The 27,949-nt window shown below is 45.0% G+C and overlaps 1 protein-coding gene and 1 long non-coding RNA gene across 6 annotated transcripts in view; one reads left to right on the top strand and one right to left on the bottom strand.

The window, feature by feature from the left end:
• Positions 1-22,448, top strand: part of LOC110495126 (junction plakoglobin) — a 31,750-nt gene extending 9,302 nt beyond the window's left edge. For all 3 annotated transcript variants that reach the window (XM_036949590.1, XM_036949589.1, XM_036949591.1), the window contains exons 2-16: positions 14,103-14,155; positions 14,756-14,926; positions 15,330-15,583; positions 16,532-16,770; positions 17,053-17,254; positions 17,698-17,842; positions 18,080-18,183; positions 18,391-18,729; positions 19,086-19,238; positions 19,357-19,476; positions 19,592-19,742; positions 20,460-20,581; positions 20,939-20,981; positions 21,321-21,476; positions 21,696-22,448. In XM_036949590.1, the coding sequence (XP_036805485.1) occupies positions 14,143-14,155; positions 14,756-14,926; positions 15,330-15,583; positions 16,532-16,770; positions 17,053-17,254; positions 17,698-17,842; positions 18,080-18,183; positions 18,391-18,729; positions 19,086-19,238; positions 19,357-19,476; positions 19,592-19,742; positions 20,460-20,581; positions 20,939-20,981; positions 21,321-21,469 (2,205 nt within the window). In that variant the 5' untranslated portion in view covers positions 14,103-14,142 and the 3' untranslated portion in view covers positions 21,470-21,476; positions 21,696-22,448. The remainder of the gene's footprint in view (positions 1-14,102; positions 14,156-14,755; positions 14,927-15,329; positions 15,584-16,531; positions 16,771-17,052; positions 17,255-17,697; positions 17,843-18,079; positions 18,184-18,390; positions 18,730-19,085; positions 19,239-19,356; positions 19,477-19,591; positions 19,743-20,459; positions 20,582-20,938; positions 20,982-21,320; positions 21,477-21,695) is intronic.
• On the bottom strand, positions 22,004-27,250 carry LOC110493616. Of its 3 annotated transcripts, none has more exons than XR_005036933.1 (5): positions 26,556-27,250; positions 26,332-26,467; positions 25,354-25,467; positions 23,988-24,034; positions 22,004-23,857 (listed from the first exon to the last, which is right to left on the bottom strand). It is a non-coding gene; the product is annotated as an uncharacterized LOC110493616 (long non-coding RNA). The 3 variants fall into 3 exon arrangements; XR_005036934.1 differs by having other exon boundaries at positions 26,332-26,446; positions 26,556-27,249; XR_005036932.1 differs by lacking the exon at positions 26,556-27,250 and having other exon boundaries at positions 26,332-26,545.
• Positions 27,251-27,949: the final 699 nt, after the last annotated feature.

Genomic DNA, 27,949 nt, shown 5'->3' with positions numbered 1-27,949 from the left:
TATGTATTTATGGTCACATTTCCGTGTATTGACAGTCTTCGGAGAGAGTAAATTCGTGTCAAGTTAGTCGAGTGGGATAGGATAATCACAGTTTCTCCATTCCTGTGTTGCGCTTGTCTCTAAACTGGGAACATAATTTCCCAGCGTTCCATAAATGTTCTTCCCGGTCTGGATACAATGTAGCCTATCTCTGACATTCTGTCTCCTTCAATTTTTAGATTTGTCTCTGAACCTGATGGCAGAATAGCGTAATGTTCCTTTCCTATTGTCAAGTGTCTAGTCGCCACCCAAACGTCGTTAAAAAGTAGGACATTAGTTATCGTTGGTGTATTCATTACACCGATACTGTTGCACAACAGAAACCGTTTACTCCTTCCTGCCTATTTAAGAGCAAATGTTGATAGTTTGTCGCTACAAGGTTGTCAAACGCTGTTCCTGCCAAATAGATGTGCGCATTTTTGTTGTTGTTGACAAACTATTGATCAACTTCTTGACTTCATGCACATTTGAATAGAGCTGAAAGTCAATACTGGTGTGACCGTGTGGGTACACAGTAGAGAGTGAGAGATGATCGAAGTTCGTCTACCCCTCATCCATTGTCAAATCCACTGCCCCCCCGCCCCCCCGGGGCTTTGACAACCCCGTTGAGTTGGGGGTGGGGCATGACATGAGTGCCTGCATGGTTCACACATACATAATGGGTTAGGATGAATAATACTGATACCGAAATGTCCTTACATGACTTTCACACCTACAATGGATTCTCTTTTAGGGCAGTTCAGATCCACAAGGGAAGTGGTGCCAGTAATGTCCAGGTCTTTGTCCCAATTGGCACCCTATTCCCTATATAGTGCACTACTTTTGATCAAGGCCCATTGGACACAAACAAGGTGTTCAGGCTGATGACATTATCCATACCAGTGAACCTCTATTGCCTCATTCATCCTTTTCCAAAGGGAACCATATGCCATTAGTTACAGTAGTTTTACTACCTCCTCTATGCCACTGCAATAGCAGAGCACAGATCCTCTCATTTTATTTCACAAGTAAATCCACTTTCACTTCCAACATGCAACCAAAATAACAGTATCTTGTTTGCTCATCTTACATGGTTTAGTCTTTTCAAATACACCAAAGACCAACTTTAATAACTGTCCAAGTCAAATTTGACTTGGCACAGCCTGGTATTAGGGCTGGACAGATGTCTGTCAAGATGGAGAGCTGTCACACCAGTCATGATCATGCCATTCCAATGACCAGAAACAACCAAGAACAATCGCATCAAAACAACCAAGTTTTTGGCATTCAACTGCATATTGAGTCTGGGCCAGTGAGCCCAGCTGATGTTTTGAATGGATGTCAGGTTGAATTGAGTTTCATCCCTTCACACATTCTCTACGCCAGTGCATTCTCCTGGTCTGCCCTGGCCTGCCATGCTGCTGGTGCTGTGCCATGAGGTGCAGTCTGGCTCGCCTGGGGCTGCTGACTGCCTCTGGGGGGGTTTAGGCTGAGATTTTCAGCTGCAGCTGGGGTCATACTGGCGCTAATCCTTCCCCCTGCTTAATTCCTTGATATTGTCCTACATTAGGCCAGCATGGGGTGAGGGGATTACCGGCGATTCAACCAACTCCATATATCTCCTCCTCTTTCTTTTCTTTCCTTCCTTTTATTATCATGCTGTCTTGTTACGTGTGTCTCTAACTTGGTTCCACGTTTGCAACGTCTAAAATGTGACCCTTCCCTACCTAATTGTCCTCCCTCGTCTTGACTTTAGTCTCTCTCTCCTCACCCCCTGCCCGCCCTCCCCCGGTGGCATCTGAGCAGAACAGAGGGCTCAGTTACACCACAGAACCTAATCAGGCCACGTGTGGGACCAGGCCTCGGTGTCAATGTGTGTATCCAGGTCGAGTGTGTTTGTGTGCATGTGTAGGCTACATATGGGGATGGAAGACTGTTTTTTTTTTCTCTTTCTTTCTGGTCAGCCATGATATGGACTCGTCTTCTATCTGGGGTTAAAGAGGAGGTGGGACGATATCGACCTAATCTCCTAAGGGTTAAATCGCCAGGCAGGGGCTTAAGATATCTTCTCAGACAATGCTGTTATCAACTCAAAGCAGATTTACTCTGACTTCTACCCTCCCCATCGCCACCATTTAAACAAATTCTTGGCATAGAACAACAAAGGACGTCAAAGACAAAAATCCTTATCTTTTGATACGTTATCCCCAGACTAAGACGACTTCCATATTGGACGGCTGTTGCAAATGTCAAGGACATTACACAAGGGCAGAACAGAAGATATGAAGATAAATTAAACAAACAATAGAGTCCCAAAGTGTCTTGGAACCCTCTTCCCAGTCATCAGTGGAGTGGCAGAGGTGGCACGATATGAAAGAATCCATCCAAGCTGGCATCGCCCGGGTGACCAACACAGCTGTGCTCCCATTACCGTCACAAATATGAATTATTCACTCAACTTTTTTTTTTCTGGGGAGGCCTAACAACCGTTTTTCCTCATCACTTGGTGCTCTGGAAGTCTGGTACTGCTCTGCCATGTGTATTATTTTCAAGTCGGCTCCTATCAGACAGCTCTTCATAAACCACCACGCCACATCTGCTGACAGCATGCTGGAAATGGCTGCATCCATTACTGTCTGTTTCTTTTATGAATATATTACCATTGATAATTTTTTTCATTACTGACATAGTTTCACGAGAAGGGAGGGACTGGAGTGGACTGGATTCCTGAATCCATGAGTGACTTAAATAGAGATTTTACAGTTGGGCTGGTTTGTTTAGCCTGCACTGAGCAATGCTTCTCAAGAAGTTGACTCGGATGATTACTCCTAGTCATTGCTGTGGTGTCGCTCTTCACTCTGCTCTCTCATCTCCCACTTCCTACTCATCTGTTAATTGCACTCCAATGAGCGGGAGAGGAAGGGAGGAGTGCGGGTGTGGTGGAAAAGGAACGCTAACGACTGGGAATTCTTCACCGTGGAGACATGCAGTATCCGAGAAGAGAATCATCAGCCTCCATCTAGAAGAGTGACTATAAGTCACACACAGATATGAAGTGTCTGTTAGAATGATTGATGCACAATGACGTGTAGGTGACATTTATTTATGGAAGCAACACCTCCCAATAACCTCACTTCCACCAAAGAAAGAAAGTTATCTGTACTCTTCTGTCCGTGCTTCAGTCCCCTGTCGTCTTTTATATCGGTCACGGTTTACATGAAGAACATTTTAGAAGTGGAAGCATAAACGCTGCAGGTAAATGTAGCTACTCAAGCTTCCCCTCCAAGGATGTCTGGTACATATTTTGGGCGGGGGGTGGTATTCTTTAGCGTCCCCTCGGATTTAATCCCCTCCGTGCTCTCCCTAGCCTCCCTTCCGCCTCTGATCTTTCTGAAATATTCATCATCTGTCGCATCGCCTCAATGCTCACCAGCACAGCCATGCATATATCCAGTATCCACGCTGCAGCAGGTGAAGCCTCCCCACTGACCCCAAAGGAGGGCTTTAGATGGAACCAAGCGAACCTCGCTGTCCAAACGGTGACAGACATTCATTCTAGATGCTCTGTAGAAAACTCTTGTATGGTCCCCATCGAGAACTGAGAAACGAAGCTCACTATAAAATACTTATTTTCATTCACTCCCATTGCCGTCCTCCCATTCGCCCTAGATAGTGTGACACCAGCCTCCTCGTCCGTTCTACCTCCATACAGAGTATACAGCATGTTACATCAGTTCATGCAGCATCGTCCTTCCTTGCAGTGACAATACAGCCTCTCGTTACTCTCTAACAAGGGTATTCAACTCTTACCCTACAAGATCTGGAGCCTGTTGGTTTTCTGTTCTACCTGATAATTAATTGCACCTGGTGTCCCAGGTCTAAATCAGTCCTTGTTTAGAGGGGAACAATGGAGGGGGGAAAAGCAGTGGAACTGGCTTCGGGTCCAGAGTTGAGTTTGAGGGCTCTATAACAATGGAGACCGGAAACAAGGCAAGCTCAACTCTTCAGATACCACAATGACGGCTCAGCCTTCTTCCATAGACCACACAGCCTTCCATAGGCCCTCAGTCGTTGTTACATCAGAGAAGCCACACAGACATGGAGGCCTAGTTCTACTGCTACACACTTTCCTCCTGCCCTTTGCTCTGGCCCCTCCTCCTTCCCTTCTCTTTGTAATCTGATCCTAGTCTGCACTTCCACACTTCAGAGACAACACAGACCTGCTATAATTCATAGTGAGAGGAGCGTACAGGGAGTAAACATGAATTACCCATATAGCTCGTCCCAGTCGGAGCCAACTCTACCCCCCCCCCCCCCCCCCCCCTTTGGTCTGGTGTAACACTCTTTCGACACATCTACCGATGGATGTAAGCCTAATATTTTAGAATGATTATTTAATCAGTTACTGGTTAGACACTAGTGTAACACAATATGTCCAATAAAACCTACATTGACTTGCAAGTCATCGTTTTGTTTTTTATTTGGCAGTTGACTGCTAGCTGTTTTCCGGGCTATGTCAATTAACACAGTAATAACATTAGCTAAGGCATTGCATTTCTCCTGATGAATCACTGCTAATGACACCGTGTAGCTGCTGTAATGTAAAACCATGCTGTTAAAGTCTTGGGAATGGCCACCATTTTATAATGCTGCCACTGTATTTTAGCTAGGGTGTTAATGAAGCATTTCATCAAGTCCAGTAAGCAAAACTCAAACTAGGCCTAAATCCTTAAATTATTTTTATTATTTTTTAAGTCCGAGAGACTTCATGCTTCGACTCTTGAAAGCATATTATAAGCAGACGTAAAATGTCTTTGACACGCAGGTTCTCTTAGACATAGATTTTCACAGAATCAGATATCGTCCCCTCTTTCAAGTTGGCGAATGTGCGCCAGCGCTCTGGTTCACATACGATCCTGCCAGCAGGGCCCTGCTTTGTGTACTTAAGCCTTTTCAATGTGCCATACTGTAGTGGGGGTTTGGCATGCTAGTGGAGCCGAGAGGGGAGTTCCATCGACTGGCTGTTATCGGTGGACTGATAAATGGACTGTAAGAAAGTAGCTGGAACAGCTCGTAGGGCAGGAGCCTATGAGTGAACCCTCTGGACAGGATGCTAGTCTATCGCAGGGCCTTACCGCCAATCTATCTCCTGAGTACGAAGCAGAGACTGATCAGGTCCCATTTTTAGTCTTTGGTAGGACTCAGCCGAGGATCGAACTCCCAACCTTCCAATATCAGGGTGGACACTAACCTCAAATCAAATGTTATTTGTCACATGCGCCAAATACAACAGGTGTTACTGTGAAATGCTTAATTATAAGCCCCTTAACCAATAATGCAGTTTTAAGAAAATATTTAAATAAACTAAAGTTTAAAAAAAAAGTTACAATAATGAGGCTGTATACAGGGGGTACCGGTACCAAGTCAATGTGCAGGGGTACAGGTTAGTCGAGGTAATTTGTAACATGTAGGTGGGGGTAAAGTTACTGCATAGATGATAAACAGCGAGTAGCAGCAGTGTAAAGACAAAAATGAGAGTGGTTTCAATGCAAATAGTCCAGATGGCCATTTTGATTAATTGTTTAGCAAACCACTTATGGCTTGGTGGTAGAAGCTGCAAAGGAGCCTTTTGGACCTAGACTTGGTGCTCCGGTACCCCTTGCTGTGCAGTAGCAGAGAGAACGGTCTATGACATGGGTGACTGGAGTCTTTGACAACTTTTTGGGGCCTTCCTTTGACACTGCCTTGTAAATGGGTCCTGGATGGCAGGAAGCTTGCCCCCATTAACGTACTGGGCCGTAAGCACTAGCCTCTAGTGCATTACGGTCGGATGCAAAGCAGATGCTATACCAGGCGCTGATGCAACTGGTCAGGATGCTCTCGATAGTGCAGCTGTAGAATTTCTTGAGGATCTGGGGACCCTTGCCAAATCTTTTCAGCCTGCTGAGGGGGAGAAGGCGTTGTCGTGCCCTCTTCACGACTGTCTTGGTGTGCTCCACTATAGCCCCATCAATGGGAATGGGGTTGTGTTCGGCCTTCCTTTTCCTGTAGTCTACGATCATCTCCCTTGTTCAAGTTAAGGGCCACTGAAGTTGGTATAAATGGACTGTAGCCTACACTCAAGTGGGCGCATTCACCTAAAGTAAACCTTCACAGATAGTAGTTTCTTGCACCTTTCTTCAATTTTTACTGATAACTGTAACTAAATATTGGCCCAACATTTAGTTTTTGATGTGGTTGTATCTGCATGGGAAACGATTCTCTCTGTGTAGCAAATGTCGTTGAGCCTGTCCCTCTGACTGGGGGGGAAAAAACAATCCAGACCCCCGGTGCTGCTGAGTCATAGCCTGGTCTGACCGTGGAATAACCACAACTTCCTGTAGCCCACACAGTAGATCCATTAGCATCACGCTCCACACCACTGCACATCCTCCTGTATAGATTTTTATACTCCACAATTGGCCAATTAACCCCTATTTCTTTGCGTGGTCCCACAGCGGACAATGTGAAGGGTGAGTGGGAGAGTATGAATAAGAAGGGGAGATGGTGGTGAGAGGGTCCTGAGGGCTTTAAGCTTTCTCTCAGCAGACTAGCTGGACCAAGACCACCTGCCAAACACACAGGGGGCACACAGCTGTGTGTGTACCATGTCTAGAGAGCACTTACTGACCGCGGGGCTCAGCTGGCAAGCCAACCACTCACAAATCCATTTTAGAGAGAGAGAGTATATGTGTGTGTTGAATTTCCCCCCCCCCCCCGGTATTTTACAAGCGTTCAGCCCGATTTTAATAAATATTTTTTTCTCCTGGGTAACCTGGTATTTCTCAGCAACACCAAGTAGCTATGACTCAGCAGGACCAAGCTCGTCTCTTTCCTGGCACCCCAATGGTGGAACCAGCTTCCCCCTGAAGCTACGACAGCAGAGTCCCTGCCCATCTTTTCCGAAAGCACCTGAAACCCTACCTCTTCAGAGTATTTTAAATAATTGCCCTCCTCGCCACAACCCCACCCCCTTACTAGCCCAGTCTTTGCTGATCGCTACTTTGCAGGAAAGTGTACTCACTATGCCTGTGATATGTGGTGGTGAGGGAAAGTGTACTCACTCTGCCTGTGATATGTGGTGGTGAGGGAAAGGGTACTCACTATGCCTGTGATATGTGGTGGTGAGGGAAAGGGTACTACTCACTATGCCTGTGATATGTGGTGGTGAGGGAAAGGGTACTACTCACTATGCCTGTGATATGTGGTGGTGAGGGAAAGTGTACTCACTATGCCTGTGATATGTGGTGGTGAGGGAAAGGGTACTCACTATGCCTGTGATATGTGGTGGTGAGGGAAAGGGTACTACTCACTATGCCTGTGATATGTGGTGGTGAGGGAAAGGGTACTACTCACTATGCCTGTGATATGTGGTGGTGAGGGAAAGGGTACTACTCACTATGCCTGTGATATGTGGTGGTGAGGGAAAGTGTACTCACTATGCCTGTGATATGTGGTGGTGAGGGAAACGGTACTCACTATGCCTGTGATATGTGGTGGTGAGGGAAAGGGTACTACTCACTATGCCTGTGATATGTGGTGGTCCCACCTAGCTATCTTAAGAGGAATGCGCTGACTGTAATTCGCTCTATATAAGAGTGTCTGCTAAATAACATTTCCGTCCAAAACCAGGTGTCATATAAATATGTTAGGATTTGATTAGAGCTCTGATCGGCATGAAAATTCAAGCCTGATGCTACCTGAGCCAGACGAGCCATTCATTAAAGACATTTTATTAGCCCGAGCCCCAAAAAAGCCCAAATGATTGTGCCGTTATCCAATAGGCTACTGCACATTACGCACGAAAGTAAAACGATCCAGTAAACTTTTTAACTGTGGCCTGTCTTATTGTTTACATGGACTGGAATTATGCACCTTGTTCAAACCATGAAGCTGGGGAGAACACGTGATGCTGGTGCGGGACATTTGTAAGCTAGTAAATTTAGATTTTAATTTGAAATATAATATGGCCTATTTTACATTTTGTATAATTAGTAGGCTGACTCATTAGCTTACCTGTTGTAATATTTCTGCTAGTGTTGTACGACGTGAGTAATGCATATTAGCTCTCTCGCTCTTGTTGCTTCCTCGTTCTCGTCAGTTAAATCGTTGGCCCTCCTCGTAATGACATGCGTGAATAATATGGGACTAGAATAAGATGCAGACGGATTTAGCTTCTCTTCACCGAGATTGAATGGTTATGGGTCTGAATAAATAACTGCTATAGTCGATCACCATAGCATTTAACGTTCAGCAAGCTTGCATCCCTCTTAGGACGCAAATATACTACATTCTAGTCTAGCTTTTCCTGGGACTCCACAAGAGTTAAGGAGAGAGGCCGGCGGATGGCCGGTGAGTATTGTGCAAGAGTGAAGACGCGCACTGTGAATTGCGCTCCATATGCGCTGTCTGTCACCACCCAGTGTTATTTTTTCATGCAGAGAAGACTGATTTTTAGACATGACATTATAAATTAACATTTCCATTTCACATCATGTGGTCCTTAGAAATTATTTACCGGTTTCTCAGTTATTTATCCCGGGAAACAGGAGTAGGTTTGGATGGAAAATCTCTTAATCTTGCTAACCCAGTTCCCACTATTAAACCCTAGTGTGTGTGTCTGTGTCCATCTGTGTGTGTGTCACGGTGCGTATATGTGTGGGGGGAGGTAGGTCCATCTTATACACAGATGGTGAACGCAGCTTTACAGATGTGTGGTAATGGGACTTAATCTGCTTGATCTGTACCCCCCCCCCCCCCCCCCCCCACCTCTGTCACAACTGTCTCTAGTCTCTTATGGCTGTCTGTGGAACAAGTCTCCCAGGATCAAGGATCAAGAAAACAAACCTCTGTCTACGAGACCAGAAAGAAATTCGGCACATTGTATTACTGCTCTCAGATGTAGATTTATGATCGGCTTTAGAGACCCACAACGTTTAGACTGTGAAGGTCTATGATGCCTCGAGCCACACCTCCACCATTGTTTTTTTCCCCCATCAGGCTTTTGACACAGATTGAACCCTTTTTATCTCCTGAGATCTGGGTTCTTCCACTCTGTCATTTAGCCCTCTTCATTCCTTTTGGGTGTAGCTTAGGCTAGCCTGGTTCAGTCAACCTTATCTTGGTAAACCGCTGGATCTTTTAGTGTGTCAAGGCTTAAGCTAATAGCCATTTTTGATTTCAAGTCAGTGTATAAATGGATAGGGCTGTAAAGAGGTTCCAATTTAAATTTAGCAATGCTGCGGTTTATACACTCCAGCGAATGGGTGTGTTTTGCCAGATAGGAGCCAAAGACCACACACACACACACACACACTGCCACACCTTGCCAGGGTTATGAGGACACTCCCCAGTCTGGCATGCCTGTGTGTGGAGGCTGGAGATGATGAGCAGTATTCACACCATCTGTGGAACCTAGTTAATCATCCACTGACACAGCGTCTGCGTGAGCCCGTTTAGTCAGGAAGGGATCGTTTGGCTGTGAGACAATAGTTATTATGACTTGTTTGTCTGCGAGGAGGTGATGGTGTTTATTTGCAGTGCAGAGAGAGTTTAGCTCAGGACTATTTTGGTTGTTGTTCGCAGCGGGAAAGTGTGTTGAATGAGGCTAAATGTATGGGGCTAGTGTGGAATGTCACACCAGGATTAGAGCGATGGGGCCAAACCGCATTCATCTCTCTTTCACTCTCGTCCACTGGGGGCTCTCTGACCGTCACATTCCTGCCCTCAATGTGTTGTGCTTCCTGGAAGGCCTGCCCATCAGTCCAGAATGCTCTAGGGTAAAGCTTCCCCTAGGTATATCTAGGATCAGATTCCCCTCCCCCAATCCTAACCTTAACCAGTAGTGGGGGGAAATGCAAAACTGACCCAAGATCAGAATCCTCAACTCTCCCAGTAGCTCAGGAAGAACAATAGTGGGGGTGGGCAGGGGTTTGGAGAAGGAAAGTATAGCTCCTAGTACAGTGGTGAAAGAGAATGTAACGAGGTACAGTAGGAGGGAGCGAGTCCATCAGTCATTAACCACACTACTTAGAATGCAGGGCCGAGGAGCAAAGTCCACTCCGAAGTACACACCATGAAATCCAACAGCAGTTCCTGGTCACTACCCACGATGTAGCAGTGTTCATTGGCAGGTATACAGTGTTTTTCTGTCAGTAGACAACACATTGCAATACTACTACTTCTTTTAACTTGTGGTCCACACAGCTCAAGCAATCCGTGCTTTTCATTTCCAGTTGATTCCTAATGGAGGGAGGGAGGGGGGGGGGGGGGGTCGGTGAAGGAGCCACAAGTTCTAGGTCTGATGTTTTACCGGCACCCAGAACACTGTAAAAACACACTCAACATGCCTCTCTCTCTCCTATCTGTTCTTCTCTGCTATCATATAAACTGTATCACCATAGCCATCTATAGTCTGGTACAGTCAGGGTCAAGGCTGCCGAGGCTGTTTTGCACAGTGTTACAAAAACGCGTGAGAATAAGATTGATGGACAACCAGGAAGAGTTGATAGACCTAGATAAAGTCAACAGTATAGTGTGCGTGTGTGTGAGTGAAGTCTTTGTTACTAAGGTGATGCGGGGTGTGTCGCAACAGCGCGACAATCAAATCGGAACGCGTTGTCTGAACCTGCTGCCTTGCCCAGGAAAACAGATGGCACAAACTGACAGATTCACCAAAAACAATGAAAAGTTCATTTTTCATCTTCCAGAGGTGTGTGGTGTGTGTGTGTGTGTGTAAGCTTGTGGAACCAGAATATACAGCATGCCCAGTATTTTGGAAATTTGCCATGGTATAATTTTTTTCTGTATAATTTAATTTATTATTACCTAATGGTAGTTGGCACAGTTGAAATGACGAGACACTCCCAAGCTTGGGAAAAGGAGAAATGAGTGCCACACCTCTATTTAAACACAGAGTGAGTGAGAGAGAGTAGGAGAGGTGGGAAAGAGCCTGGGAGACATTTTCTGTGTCCATGATGAGTCAGCTTGTACCTGTAAAGTACAAGCTCAGACAGAAACGCCAACGCCCCGTTCACTGTGAACCCCCATAGGTCAGCTAGCTAGCTGGCTGGGCTGTGACTCGACTATTCCCAATGGAGCTGAGCTAGGCACAAGTACCTCTCAAGGGCCTAGAGTGAGACCGATGCATACTGTGTGTGTATATATACACACACACACATATATACATACTGACACTCCCATGGCAACATGGTGACTTGCCTGTGACTCACCAGTCTGTTCCAAATGCCAGCGAGATAAGTACACATGAGGGCTCTCTGGGTGGAGGGTCTAGAATAAACACACAATCTAATTTCTCTCTGAACCCAGGGGGAAAACACAGGAAGTTCATTAGTGAGAATTATACACGCATCTCCACTACACTTCTGGTCTCTGGGAAATGCATGAAAACTCCCCAGTTCTAGAGATTGAAACAACACACACATCCCCCATTCTGAGCCCCGGGGCTAAGACAGAAGGGTGTGGTACTATCATTCACATCCGTAACAGGGCTCACTGCTTGGCAGACCCACAGAGCAACTCCAGACTCATTTCAGACGACAAGAATAGTTATGTACGCTGGTACAATAGTTCTACTACCTCGCATGTACAAAAATACTTTGGAGCAGCATAGAAGAACTTGTGATTACATGTGATTTCCAGAGGGATGGCAATTACATTTCTAAAACGGTCCTATATATGAGATGAAACTAATATGCTTTTGCATAGTAAAGCTCATAGATGGATATATTATGTTTGCTATATTTGGCCATAATCACATATATGTAAATACAGTACCTGGAGGTGCCTGGATTGGGTACAAGGTAAGGCAGAGGTAGCCAGGAATGTTAGTGCATCGCCCATCAAGTACCAACACGCCAGCGGGACATGCTGTCACGACTTGCCACATTATCTCCCCTAGCTACTACAAGGTGGAAAATGGATCTGCTTTCCTTCATTCCTGCCATACGGTAGTCAGTCCAACCCTCCACCTCATTTCCATAGCAGCATATATTTGGAAAGAAACCTATATTTGTCCGACTTTTCTATTGAATATTAAGTGAATTTGTAAGCTACTCTGTCTCATGCCTCATAGGAAGTATTTCATATTGTATGTGTTTGCGGCCTGAGTCTAGAAATGAGCAGGTAACTATAATGGTTTAAAAGCGTCAGGAATACCCACTCTCGTATCAGTAAGGAAAGGCGGTGCAAAATAAATCTACTTCGTCATACGTAGTTGATCTCCGCTAATTCTTGGTCGTATGGCGCATTCATGTGGACCTGTGTGACGTCTCAAGCTGCTACATTCATGCGTTTGAAAAATGAGATGCACGTAAACAGAAACGTGTAAACGCACACTTGGCCTTTTGCTCTTTGGGAGAATGGCTCTAAACAGCCTGACTCTTCCCACCGAATCTCCCACAATCCGATCCAGTTTACAAACACACACAGCATGTCAGTAATGTCTGTGTCCAGCGAAGAATCCCATCCCTTCAATTACAGTAACTCCCTTCACCGCAAACATCTGAACCACACACTGGTGACATTGTTAGAGTGGACTGTGGCGTCACGTGCCGCTCCCATCGCATTTAACTGCAATGAACGAGACAGCATTGATCATGTATTGAGTGAGTGGTGGGTTGAGTGTAGAAGTCGTGACGTTTTGTTCAGTGAAACCGAGTGTTTACATTGAGCAGTGGATGTGGGTTATCCTCCAACTAGCTTTCTCCTGCACCAGAGGTTATTTTGAGTCTGAAGACCATCAGAATTAGGAATGTGTGCAATGTGAGACGCGCGCACACACACACACACGGAAAATAACATGCCCATAAACAAACGCTTAAACACTTGGACAGACTCACACACTTGGCCTTTGCCCTTTGGGAAATGGCTCCAAACAAAGTTAAAATGCATTTAATTGTAAGAAATGTTTAGAATATTGGTGGAATTCTAGACATTCAGTTAGATAGCTTTGGTTAAATATCCCCATGCAATGTTAATGGTGAGCTAACATGGCTGCAATAGAATGAGTCGGCATGTAACTGCATCATAATGCAGAAACCACATTGGGCCAACTGAGTGAACCAGGAGAGGAATCCTTTTAAATGGGGAAAGAGTAGATGAGGCCCAAACCAACACTTCAGAAGGAATGCACTTTAGCTGCATGACGGATAGTTCAGGAGAGGAGAGAAAGGGAAAGGGGGATATCTAGTCAGTTGTACAACTGAAAAGTGTCTTCTGCATTTAACCTGAATCAGAGGGGTGCGGAGGGCTGCCTTTATCGTCATCCACATCTTCGGAGCCCGGGTGTATGATAGATAGTCACAACAAGAGAGCAGAATAGAGATAAGAGGCAGGTACTGCCGGGAAAATGACTTGATAAGGATTGGGGGGGGGGGGGGGGAACTGAGGTGGGAGTGTTTATTTTAAATGAGCCAGTGATAAATGGTCATTAAGCATTGGGCCTGTAGTTACAGGTGAAGGTGTGGTGTTTTGAGGAGGAAATGTGTGTGTGTGTGTGTGACTGTGTCCACTATAAAGGTGTTGTCTTAGGAGGAATAAGGTGTGTATGAATGACTACTTACTTTCACTCACTCACTCGAAACCTGTCTAGCGGGTTCTGGTGGCTGATACTGTGAGTCGGCAGGCAGGTGTCTAGCTCCCACAGCTGTATAGGCGGAGGCTCTGCCCGGGGTTAAAGGCCGCGGGGGCTTAGCAGTTGGCGTTCCAGTCCTGCAGCTGTCCCTCTGCCCCCTCACCCTCCCCTCCTATCCCAGCAGCCTTTGCTGCTGACTCGGCGTTGTCATTTCTGGCACTGTTCAGAGGGAGGGCATTCGTTCACCTGTATCATCTGTATTCTTACCTGGGAGAAAGTTAAAATACATTTGATTTCATATTCTAACAGCCTAATTAATATTTAGCCTTAAAACAGGATAGAAGAATATGAAAGTAAACTGTATACTGTAAAATAGTGGTATGATTGTAATTTGTAGCAAAATGTGAAAGATAATTATTGATCTAAATGCTATTTTTTTTGTGTATTTCAGGACTTCTCCATTGTTGTTGGTTTGAGCCCAGGAGGCCACCATGGAAATGCAGAGTGGGTTCATAATCTGGCTATATTATTCTCAACCTTTTTTATTTCTTCCTTTTTCTTCCTCTTAATTCCTCCTCTCCCTCATATTCCTTCCTCTCCTTTGTTCAACTGAACACAATGTCTTCCCCTTAGTGCAATAACAAGTATGTTCGACGCATAATGGCTCATAGGTAACTTCTAAGTGCAGTGTTGTCTCTTATAACCCCTCTTTGCTTTCCCTCCAGGTGCATTAACAAGTGTGGGCTATTATTCTAAGTGCAGTCCATAATAACCCCATCCATTTTCCCTCTGTAGTGGGCGAGCCCTGAGGGCACTAACAAGTGTGTTGAACATATTATAATATATTACTTCAAAGTGCACTTCCACTCGAACCTCTCTGCCCTCCTTCCCTCCGTAGTGGGCGAGCCCTGAGGGCACTAACAAGTGTGTTGAACATATTATAATATATTACTTCAAAGTGCACTTCCACTCGAACCTCTCTGCCCTCCTTCCCTCCGTAGTGGGCGAGCCCTGAGGGCACTAACAAGTGTGTTGAACATATTATAATATATTACTTCAAAGTGCACTTCCACTCGAACCTCTCTGCCCTCCTTCCCTCTGTAGTGGGCAATGAGGGGAGGGTGAAGGTGAAAGAGTGGCAGCAGACATACTACGCCGGGGACTCTGGGATCCAGTCAGGAGCCACCACAGTGAGGACCGATGACGACGGGACCGAGTACAGCACCAAGCAGTACAGCACCGTCACCACCACTGTCGTCTCAGAGAACCCTGCTGGTGAGGCGCGCGCAGTTTAGTGCTTGAATACACGCGCGCAGTTTAGTGCTTGAATACACGCGCTCAGTTTAGTGCTTGAATACACGCGCTCAGTTTAGTGCTTGAATACACGCGCTCAGTTTAGTGCTTGAATACACGCGCTCAGTTTAGTGCTTGAATACACGCGCTCAGTTTAGTGCTTGAATACACGTGCTCAAATTGACATAAACAAACATTCAAAAGTACAACCCGCTACAAACAACCACTGTCACTTAGGAACATGGAGTTAAAGCTCACACAGCAAAAAAACATTCACACACACCTTATTACTGCTTAATACTGAACTATCATTCAAACCCACGATCAAAAAATACAAACCACTCAACCCTCTCCCCCTCCTCCTCTCTCTCCTCCCTCCTTGTAGAAGTGGAGTCTCAGTATGCCCTGACCCGGGCCCAGCGTGTCCGAGCGGCCATGTTCCCAGAGACGGTGATGGAGGGCACGACCATCCTGTCCACCCAGACTGACCCGTCCCAGATGACCAACGTCCAGCGGCTGGCCGAGCCCTCGCAGCTCCTCAAGACGGCCATCGTCCACCTCATCAACTACCAGGACGACGCCGAGCTGGCCACTCGCGCCATCCCCGAGCTCACCAAGCTGCTCAACGATGAGGACCAGGTACAGTACTGGTTGTTTGACACGTCTGTCTTTGCGTCAGGGTTGGGCTCAATTCAGAATATTTGAATTGACTCCCATTCAGCTCATTGATTGATTTGGCCACACAGAATGTAGAATTTGAGTTTGAGTAACAGGAAGTACAATTTTATTCAGTGCTGTTCAAAGAAATTGCACTCAGTCATAGAACATGAAAGTTTAATTGACCCTGACAGGTCACACTTCCAGATACCAAGGAACATATCACACTTCTCTGGAAACAATGTTCGTGTAGTCTTTTAACCATAGTGCTTAGAATAGAACATATTTCCACCAATGATTTAATTTGTTTGGCTTCTTTTTGAAGGTCTTAGGGTCAACTTGAGGGTTAAACGAATGCATTCTGGGGGGGTGTGGTATTAATGAAATAACTTTGCTCATTCATTGGAAGTTTGTCCTGAAAATCTGTTGTTGAAACAACATTTTATATGCATGTATTTAACATGTTTGATATTTTATCAACTAGATATACATTTGACTACAACCCATTTATAGAAGAGGCATTTGAATTTCACATTCTATTTCCTTTAATTCATTTTAATTGCAATTCTGTACACTGTTTACTACTACAATTCAAATGTATTAATTGAATTGGAATTTGAGGCATTTTAAATTCTGAATTGATCACAGCCCTGCTATGCATGTGTATATTTCTTTATCTAGCCATCAATCCACCTTTTGAATTAATTAATCAATGTCTAAATGACAGTCATTCATTGATGTTATTTACCACCAGTAATCACACTTTCCCCATAAACCTAACCCATCTCTACCCCTCCTTCCCATTAGGTGGTAGTCAAGCTGGCTGTCATTCATTCACATTGCTGTACTTTTCCAATAGTCAACCCTTCCCTGTTAATAGCTCTGCATTTTCCCTCCTTTCAAACTAACCAAACCCCCTCTGTCTTCCAGGTGGTGGTCAACAAAGCCTCCCTGATCGTCAACCAGCTGACCCGTAAGGAGGCGTCTCGCCGGGCGCTGATGGCGTCCCCCCAGATGGTGGCGGCGGTGGTGCGGGCCATGCAGAACACCGGGGACATGGAGACAGCCCGGGCTACAGCCAGCATCCTCCACAACCTGTCCCACCAGAGAGAGGGCCTGCTCTCCATCTTCAAATGTGGGGGCATCCCTGCCCTGGTCCGCATGCTCAGGTAGGAGTATGAGGGTCTGCGGGGGGGGGTGGCTAGGTAGGTAGTGTGTGGGAATGCTTCCTCTTGTCTCTCATTCTCTCTCGTAGCTCTTTTATTTTGTGGCCTTCTATACCTGGGTGGGGGATGTTGGGGGTGAAAGTTGTTGCAAGTCTCTCTCTGCTCGCTTTCTCGCTCCGTACAACCACAAGATTGACAAAGCATTTCAAAGTAAGACTCGTAATGAACTATGTTTATCTAAATCCTTAGGGTAACTCTCTCTCTCTCTCTCTCTCTCTGTGTCAGTTCTCCTATGGAGTCTGTGCTGTTCTATGCCATCACCACCCTCCACAACCTGCTACTGCACCAGGAGGGAGCCAAGATGGCTGTGCGCCTGGCCGACGGCCTGCAGCGAATGGTGCCTCTGCTGAAGAAGAGCAACCCCAAGTTCCTGGCCATCACCACCGACTGCCTGCAGCTGCTGTCCTACGGCAACCAGGAGAGCAAGGTGAGGGAGGGGGGTGTTTTAAGTGTAAGGGGTGTGATGTTATGCATGTCAATATTGTGAATGAGCGTGTGTTTGAATGATAGCCCTGTTTTGGCATGGGTGTGGCTACCATAGTAATTTTGTGACTGCACGCTTATGTGCATGTGAGGATATCAGACAGGTGTGGCTGGGTATTGATGTCTACCCTGTGTGTTGCCTGTTATTTAATGGGTAAGTGCATGTTTGGACAGGAGCGATACATGGAATGTTTTGACCCTTTGAAGATGTTCCCGTTAACCTTTTAACGCCTAAACCCCTACTGGAAAATGAGGAATTGTGCACATCCAAACATGTCACGAGCTGGACTAAAAGTGAATGTCCACACTGTTTGCTGCTCATAGAAATGCTATCGCTTGATTCATATTGTTAAACTCCATTTCCCATCATCTCGCTCTCGCTCTCAGCTGATCATCCTGGCTAACAGTGGTCCGGAGGGCCTGGTCCACATCATGAGGAACTACAGCTATGAGAAGCTCCTGTGGACCACCAGCCGCGTGCTCAAAGTGCTCTCTGTCTGCCCCAGCAACAAACCTGCCATCGTGGATGCTGGTAAGTGTTTGAAACACAGGGAGGGGGTGTATTTGTAGTTACTTGTTGTAGATTTGCGACGACTGATACTGTGGTTTTAATAAATAGAAATGGGCTTCTTTTATTTTCAGTTGTAAAGCTATGAGATTATCAATGACGTTCATATTTTGCAGTAAAAGGAGTTAGACAAGAGATTCTCTCTCTCCCACCCTCTCATACACATTCTATCCATCCCTCTCTCTGTTTCCCCTCTGTCAGGTGGGATGCAGGCTCTGGGGATGCACCTGACGGGTTCCAGTCAGCGTCTGATGCAGAACTGTCTGTGGACCCTGAGGAACCTGTCGGACGCTGCCACTAAACAGGTGAGACTTCTACCTTCCAACCTAGAGACATATAGACTGTTTCCATCCTGCTGTCTGTTTCTCTTGTGTTTGTCCTAACCTCTGACCTTTAACGTGCTATTTTTACCTCCCTTGCATTTACTCTATATGTTCTTATTTATTGCAACAGCGATGTTAAAGAGTTAAGAACCACTAATATATTAGATAAACTAAACTCTGTCTCTCTAGGAGGGTCTGGACAGTCTTCTTCAGACTCTCGTTGGTCTCCTGAGCTCTGACGACGTCAACATGCTCACCTGCTCCACTGGCATCCTCTCCAACCTCACCTGCAACAACGCTCGCAACAAGGCCATGGTCACCCAGAGCAACGGCATCGAGGCACTCATCCACGCCGTCCTGAGGGCGGGAGAGAAGGAGGACGTGGCGGAGCCGGCCGTGTGCGCCCTGCGTCACCTGACGTCGCGCCACTCCGACGCCGAGGTGGCCCAGAATGCCGTGCGCATGCATTATGGCATTCCTGCAATCGTCAAGCTGCTCAACCAGCCCTACTACTGGCCTGTCATCAAGGTGAGAGAGTGAGGGGTGGTGGGATAGAGGGAGATTAATAGTTGACAGATGGTTTCCAAGGGAGAGGGCTAACCATTCATGTAACCGGCTGCTTAATTCGCTATGAGGTGAGAATTAGGAGGCATTAGGAGAAAGAAGGAAAGTGGAAGACGAGGATGTGATGGAAGGTGGAAAATTAGGGATAAGGAAGAAGCTACGTAGAGAGAACAGGGAGAGAAATGGTAGCGCGAGATAAACGATGATGAGATGGGTGACAATTTGTAAAACAAACCGTCTCGAACCAAAAATGTTGCTTTCTTTGTGATCACCAATCAAAATGGCGCCCGTCTCTAACCCCGCCTCTCTCTTGTCCTCAGGCTGTGGTTGGTCTGATCCGTAACCTGGCACTGTGCCCAGACAACCAGACCCCTCTGAGGGATGCGGGGGCCATCCCCCGCCTGGTCAATCTGCTGCTCAAAGCCCACCAGGACGCCCAGAAACACGGCTCCGCCGCACAGCAGACATACCAGGTAGGTGTAGAAACAGATCTATGTCATTAAAATATATCGAACTGTTACATCAGTCATTTGCCCTATTCTTAACCTCCCTAGTCTCTTTTGTTGCTGACTGACTCTTGCTTTCTCTCAGGATGGCGTGAGGATGGAAGAGATCGTGGAGGGGTGCACAGGGGCCCTGCACATCATGGCCAGAGACCCCATCAACAGAGGAGAGATCGCCAGCATGCAGACCATCCCACTCTTTGTACAGGTAAGTTTTTTTCTTTCTTAAATATTTGTTTCTTACTTTTAAGACATCAATATCTCTGCTGCTTTTATCTCCTGTAGATTGTGTTAACCATTGTCTCCCTCCTCCTCCTACCTAGCTGCTGTACTCTCCAGTGGAGAACGTGAAGCGCGTGTCAGCGGGGGCTCTGTGTGAGCTGGCCCTGGACAAACAGTCTGCTGAGATGATCGACGCAGAGGGAGCCTCCGCGCCGCTCATGGAGCTGCTGCACTCCAACAACGAGGGCATCGGTGAGACCACTTCTCTTAAAACATCAGAAAACAGGATTTGCGATGGCTGCGTCACTAGAGTCAGGTTTTTTTTATTAATTAAGTGTATAATAAGTCTGGCAGCAGTTGTGATGTGTGGAGAGTCAGAGCAGGTGGTCAGTCTGAAGGCTTGTAGTTAGAAACTGTCTTTGAGCCTTTTGGTATGAGACCGCGTGATCCGATACCGTCTGCCCAACGGTAAGGGAGAGAACAGCTCGCGATGGGATGTGTGGGGGTCCTTGATGATGCTGCATGCCTTCCTCAGGCACTGTTTCCAGTAGATGTCCTTGATGGGTAGAAGCACGGTACCAGTGATGCACTGGGCCGTCATCACCACCCGCTGGAGGGCCTTGCAGTCCATGTGAATAGATTGAGGTTGTTGTTTGGCGTCCATTTGAGAGGAAGTTATCTGGAAGTTTTTTTTTTTTTTGTCTGACTGCATTTCCATAAACCAGTGGAACCTCAACGGGTGCAAGTCTCTGCTGGCTTTCATCTCTCTCTCGCTCATAATTGACCAATTATTGAGTCTGGGCCACATCTGATCCCTTAACTCAGTTGAATGAGAGACAAGGATTGAGAAGAAGCATTACACACCACAGCCTTTTGATACATCATCTCAGATCTGGGTATAGATTAACTTTGTCTGTCAATCAATGTGTACATGTGATAATCTGATGTCACCTTTCTCCTCTCTCCCAGCCACCTACGCTGCCGCCGTTCTCTTCCGCATCTCCGAGGACAAGAACTCCGACTACAAGAAGCGTGTGTCCGTGGAGCTCACGCACTCCCTGTTCAAGCACGACCCCGCCGCCTGGGAAATGGTGAGTGTACCTATGCTCGAGGCCTCTAGTGCCATCTATGGCGAGGAGGGAGCCACTGCAGGATCTAATAACGAATTGCAGCTTCTCTCAATTCCGATGAAACTGGAAAAAAAAGACTTTGCTTCGATCGGTAATTTAACATTGATAAATACATGTATTACATTTTCGTAGATTCTTATATGTGAAGTTTTTAGTTTCTGTAAAATGGCAAACGTGTAATATTTGTATTAAGAGAAAGGTAGGTAGACGATGCAGTTTTAAGAAAACAGGTGACAGTGTGACACGGTTTCTGTCGACCGTGTATGGGCAACTCGCTGACTTCATTTTGACCTTACACCTCTCGTGACCCCTCCCCAGGCCCACAATGCTGTCCCCATGGAGTCCGGCTATGCAGCAGACGGTGAGTAACTCACTCTGGCGGAAAGGTGCCCATACTGACTGACTGACACATGGGGCAGGTGTGCCAGTGGGTTAATGTGCTAGTTAGTCACTGTTCCAATGGGCGGTTTCTGTGTAAAGTTAATGTTAGTCAATGTATTGCTTTGCTATATATGAATTTCTGACATGATTATACTGTATTGACAAGGAGAGAAAAAGCAATTGTTCTATATAACTTCAACGGTTAACTTAAACCATGTTAAAAGTGAGCCCCCCCCGACATTGTTTTATGAATTAAATATAAGGGTATCATCTCCAGAAATGTTAATATTTTGTTGATCTGTGTGTGTGTGTGTTTCAGAGCTGGACGCAGGCTACCACCAATACGGAGACTACCCTGGTGACATACCCATGGATGGAGAGATGGGGATGTCCGATGTTGAATACCAAAGTGGCGGCGGCGGCATGACCTACGACATGAGGCAACCGGGATATGCTGAGCGCTATTAGGACAACGGTTAGTGCATACACCCAATAATACAGACAAATGTACCCACGCTCTGATGGTCAAGTGGTGCAGACACACGAAGACGGAGCAGCCATTAGTTACATACACTTATTATTATTATTATTATTATTATTATTATTATTATTATTATTATTATTATAAAAACAAGTCACACACCAAGTCAACCAGTTGGACCACTTTTTAATAAAGATGATGTTCTCTCGACAGGCACTGAAGGGATGAGAGGAGAGATGAGGGGGGGGGGGGAAGCAGCAGAAGAAGAGCAGAGAAGCGGGGGGGGGAGCAGAAGAAGAGAATGGAGTGATGTCAATCTGTCTCTGCTCACCTCGATGTAGTATATGCAATTATCACTGACTGTGGGGCTCAGAATCTAACAGGGCTTACCTTCTGTTTTCTAAGAATGATGATGATGCACAGGTTTTTAGTCAAGTTTTAAGGTTGTGTGCGCTTTTCGGGTGGGTAATCTATGCCAAAGAGATTTTATTTTGTGACGATAATCATGTAGATTCCTTTTTTCTTTTTTTTCTCCCCGATTTCAATACTAGTTGAAAACACTGCCAGAGGTGACTGGACAACGATGTGTACTATACAGCTCACCTGCTCACATGTTTGCTTTCTTTCTTCAGCCTTTGTAATGGACACTGCTGTTTTTAACTTTCTTTTAACACTATTTGCTGTTAACATTCTTCCCACTGTGTTTCTCGAAAGTCTGCATGAGTTAATTCACAAGTTAGTGAGTTAATTCATGAGCTAGTAGGGAGTTAGAGATGGTACTGACTCTGTGGTGTAATATTCTTACGTTGACTCACACAGTAGAAGAGAACAACCCAATAGACGGGAGTCTACTGGAGGCCCTAAATCAAGAACCTTAGGTGGAACGCTACTGACAGGGAATTTGTCTTTCTACATAAAGGTTTTTACTTCAATTTTGTTTAAGAAAATAAAGAATATATTAAAGTACAGGCAGACTGAGTTGATTATGATTTTACTGTAGGAATATTGAGTGAAATACAGAATATCTGGGGCAATACCATACTGTTTTTTTGTTGTTGTCGCTCTGTATAGTATATAGGCAAGTAAAGTACATTTTTCCTACCCAAATTTAGGGGAAGTACTCTTTATCCGATGAGGATGCATAATAGCTAGTGCTGCTGATGTCAGAACCGCCACTCATCTTGGGACGGTAGTAGTTACTGGCATGTATTTATCGCATCACCATCTAGCGGGATAATATTTTCAGTGGTCTCTCAGCCAAAACGGTCACATTCTCCTCAACAGCATTTTTCATCCAGACACTTTCACTACATAAAATGGTTTGTGGCTCTGAGACCAGGTAACAGAAGTTCAATGGCCTGGAGATCTGGCTATAGTATGTGATTTATAACTCAATTAGCCTACATTGATGTTCAACACATATTTCCTAAATTACAAGTGGTGTTTTAAGGCTGTGATCTGGGCACATCTTAGATTTTTATTCCAGATAAAACAAAAATTCTCTAAACTCAATATGCTTAACTCCGAAATTCAACAAAACCAAAAATGTTTGCTGTAGGTGAAGCAGAGTAGAAAAATAAATAAATGCCATTTTATTTAAGGTCACCGAAATTGTGTTTGATTTGCACAGCAGTGTGTCACAGATTTAAAATCTGCTTGACTGCAATGAATTATCAAGATAAAAATAGAAGGGAGGGTGGGTAACTCAACATCCTACCAGGGCTTCCACTAAAACCAGGTAGTACGGGACTACTGATTTCTAAATCGAGTATCAAGTCTGGAGCGAACACGTTGCACTGCAACGTGAACGTACTTCTAACACCGCAATGCCAAAATCAACTAGATGGAATTCTGGCCTGAGTTTTAAATTGGATGCTGCTCTACCTGACACAGGCACACTGTCATCATTCCCAACCCTAAACCCTGGGTAAAGAGGGTTAGAAAATGTGGAGTAGAATGTATGCAGATGGGTCAGTGTACCAGAGGAGACACTGTAGAAGGACAGAGTGCCAGCCAGTCCAGATACACTCCTACTCTGTTCGAATAAGATGAGGGAGCAGGTAAAGCAATACTCCTAGCATTATGGAAGGCGATGTAACTGTTGTCAAAGCATCGCAAACTCCAGGACTTGTCATTACGTCGACGCCAACAGTCCCCAAACTCTCCACTCCTGCCGATTTTTCTCTGTCACTCCCATTTCCTCTTCGATCCGACTCCCAATAACTGCGCCTATTCAGACCCTCTTTACACAGCACCTGCCAACAGCCCTCACATCTCTCTGGGTGATCAGGATACGGCTGCTCTTCTCTCCCCCATGTTCCCCTCTGACAGTTTTCTGTGTGCCGTGTTTGCGTCCAGTGTTGGCTCACGGGCATCTAATGCAAGGACACGATTATTAGTATTTTGTTTAATTACTGTCCTTTTTAATCTTTCTATCCAACAAATAAACATTTAAGTATTCTCACTGAATCATTTGTTTGCAGCTTTCAAGAGAAATCAAGTTACATTTTCTTAGGCCAGATTTTATCCAGCGTTCTGCATCATGGTTCGCACTGTAAAAGCAGAGCACAAGACAGTGGTTGAGAAACACATAGGGAAGATCTCAATTGCATAATGCTTGCGTCTTCATCTCCTCAAAACCCATTCGAGGAGGTCAGAGGGGAGAAACTTCTGGCTTTCTCATCCAATGGGCTTTGAGAACGAGACGAGAGGATCATTCAATTGAGGTCTTCCCATACAGTACAACAAAGGCCGGGCAACAATCAATTATGATCATATACATATTGCATACCAGAATTCAGGAGTGAAGCTGCTCTGCTGGACTGGAGGGTCTAAACTGCAGGCACTCAGGTTAGTAAAATCAGTTTATGATGTTATTAAAATTACTAAAGTAAACTCACATTTTAAGCATCAAATGGTTTGTTACTAGATTTTCACTCAACGTGGATCGAGGCGGATCACACTCTAGCCTACTTCCAACCAACTACTTAGAGTGAAATTCATATTATTTTCAGTTTGTCCTTCTGTGGAGTCGCAAAGGAAGGCTGTGCTTCTCTAGCTGAAGCGCTGCGGTCCAAACCTTCATGTGAGAAAGCTGGACCTGAGCTACAATCACCCAGGAGACTCAGGGGTGAAGCTGCTCTCTGCCGTACTAGAGGATCCACAATGTACACTGGGAAAAACTCAGGTATACAAATTCAAAGTGACTAGCAGCTGCTGGTCGGGAGGTTATCCAGATGTGAGCATAGGGAAGCAGATTCCCCTGAATGAGGTTTGTCAGCAGCACTTCCACTGAGGTTGACTTTGAAACATCACACCAGGTCTCGTTGTTCTGGAAGTCGAGGGGAAGTCGACACTCACCCAGACCATCAAATACAAACAGCACATTATAGTTGTTGAAGTCTGAGATTGCGGACTCTTATTTCCATTATTTTTTTTAAAATCAGCTCTTGAAAGGAAGTGAATATCAACTGGATATCTTGATTGGCTTTTCCTTCAGCCCAGTCCAGAATTAACTTCTGCCAATGCCAGCAACTCCCTTTGTCAGGACAGTTCTGTTGGTTTGTCTTGCTCAGGTACGGGTTCAAAGATGTCATTGCATTTTGAACGGTGTCTCTTGTGTTGCTGATCTCCTGGATGCTGTCTCAATCTGTCTCACCTCATGTTCATTATTGACCTCGCCACTTCCACCCTCTGTGAATGTAGAGCTCGGTGTAGATCTGATTGAGAAGTGTTGGGTTTCCTTGTGTAGCCATTCCTTCAAACACACATTCAAACTTGTACTTTGAAGCATACTATTAAAGGCATAGTACTTTTAATACATATTTTTGTACATCAAGCCAACTGTTTGTGGGCATATTAAAGATCTTACTGTTCTCCAGTGTGTCAGTGAGCTCTTTCTGGTTCATGTTCCTCAGGATGTGCAGTGTGACCGGCCGTAGACCGGCCACGGGGAACGTCTGACTCTGATCTCTCTTGCAGGTCTCTGCACACATGACATAACACGCATCACAAGTGCTACTGTGACAGGTTAAAGGAAATATTCATAGCCTGTTATACATTAAAAAGTATTAGTAAGTTCATAGTATGTGAGGATCTTAAAACATCTAAGGTTAAAAATATGCATTCAGTATTAGTTGATAGAGATTGATAACATTCATATAATTGTGTGAAAGTTAAAATCTGTCAAAGGGTACGAATTGTGAGAGTAATGTGTAAACGTTATATTGATTACTTTATATTGTGGTGCCTAAAAGTGTTAATCTGTGATCTACGAAATGCTCTTAATCTATGAGCCGGAGATCGATTGCTCTGGTCTCCACCCATATTCCTGGGGAAATCGCGGTCTTTTCTCATTACACTAAACGTTAAATTGAGAATACAACACCGTATCACTCTCGTGATTATTTCTCCCCTGTTTTCAGGTACTTTATTGTTGATAAAAATAGTAATTTAAATGTTATAACTCGCTAACATGTCAAGAGTGTTTAAGGTGTGTCTTAGTAACGTCTATTAGCCCTGCTCGGTTGAAGTGAAGAATAGCATCGTACTGAGAGTAGCTGCCATTTTATGTCGATTGTGAATGAACATGTACGTTGTTAATAAGATATTTTGCTGTGTTAGATATATAATGGGTTTTCTGTTGTTTTGTAATGTGTTACTTTTGTGAAATGATTACACTAAACGTTGAATTGAGAATACAACACCGTATCACTCTCGTGATTATTTCTCCCCTGTTTTCAGTGGCGTAACACTACCTTATCGATGAACATCATCCCCCCCAGAAAGTATCTGGCACATGGTGTAATACAGCAATTGTCTGTCTAGCTCTAAGATCTAAAGCACTCACCTTTGATCAGTAGAAATGCCTTCCTACCCGAATTGTGTTTTAGGATGAACCATTGACCAGTCACTCTTAAAGGACCCAGCTTGGTCCAGGAGAATTGGCTCTCTCCTCTTGGATCCTGTCAGCAGAGAACTTAGACCTAAGGTCAAACATAAGGGAGTCCTGACTCCATGCTTTAATGTGGAGACATAAAGACGATAAAAGAGGGGACGGTGATAAATTCTTACGCATGCCCAGTGTTCCCATCCCTGAAGTGTTCTTGATGTCCCATTGACTGGTCACTGTTCGTGGACAGAACTGGTCTCTGCTGCTGGGCCCCGTAAAGAAGCACATTCAATGTAACGCATAAAACTACAGGACGTTGGTGATTTACTGTTTGCTTCAAAATATTGACTAGAAACAAATGAGCAGAACAAGAGAACACAGACAGGCTTTTGATCAGTAGATATATTTTCTGTCATGAAGTTGAACGGAGGATCAATAGACATGTCCGTTTGCATGGACAGACAGCTGGGTACAGGTGAGACTGGTCTCTCCTGCTGGATTTGGCTTCAACATAACAGAGACAGATCTTCGGTCAATAATATCTTCTGCCTTAGCCTGGGTTCCAATCTGTTTGTGCCATTACACCATTCCTTGCCACTCCTTGTATGCCAAGGAGTGACATGATGGCACAAACAGATTAGTACCCAGGCTACTTCTGCCTTATGATATAATATCACTTCTGAGCTCTACAATTAATATCAATATTTGTGATAGAAATGCTGTTTGGAATCTGTGTCAGTCCCATACATACAACTCACCTTCCAGCTTCATTGTAAATGTCAATTCCATCAGAGCGACATTTCTTTGGAGGCACTGCCCGCCCCCGCTTTCTCCCCAGAGAGACTCCTTTTAGAGCCAGCATGCTCATACTGTGTAGAGAGAATAGAATTGTGATGGCAGTTAAAGGCCCACTCCTTCATTTGGAAAACAACATTGCGGCAGGTCACCACTTGGTTTACTATAATGCATCAAGTTCATAGGAATATCAGCAGTGTAACTATCCAAGCTAATACTGTCAACCGTGTTTATCATATGGCATTGCTTATGAAAACTGCTAAGAATAATAAAAGCTGCACTACATTATAGTTGAGATGTTCTTCGAGTGTTGGCAAGCAGGCGGTTGGTAGTTTTCACCCATGATGAAATGGGATTTCCAACCCGTCACAAACTGTGTAGAACACGTTAATGGATATCGCCACTAACTTCGCACGACAGCTCTCCGCAGTTCGGGCGATTTATCATGTTTACTATCTTTATAAATACACGTTGTTCAGTATTATATTTAATATGATTGCCATGTGGGATAGAGTAAAATGTATTGCTATCCAGATCAGGTGGTCATGAACATAGGCATTTAGGCTGTTGTTGGTTTTGACAGAAACCTACAAATAAACATTTATGTTACAGGAAATTGCATTTTGCAGGCTATAGGCCTGGGCTGTCTTGGAGGTACCCATGCTCAAGTGTGAATCCAGAATAATAAATGAAACACCCAGTATAACGCAACCTGATAATAGGTATCTTAGTAACTACAGCAGGCTATTCAGAAGGACCACAAAGGAGAAAACAGAAATTG

Source organism: Oncorhynchus mykiss, chromosome 17 (genome assembly GCF_013265735.2).
Source record: "Oncorhynchus mykiss isolate Arlee chromosome 17, USDA_OmykA_1.1, whole genome shotgun sequence".
In the NCBI taxonomy this organism is placed as follows: domain Eukaryota; kingdom Metazoa; phylum Chordata; class Actinopteri; order Salmoniformes; family Salmonidae; genus Oncorhynchus; species Oncorhynchus mykiss.
The sequence above is the reverse complement of the archived record's forward strand: the minus strand, read 5'-3'. Positions and strand labels throughout refer to the sequence as shown.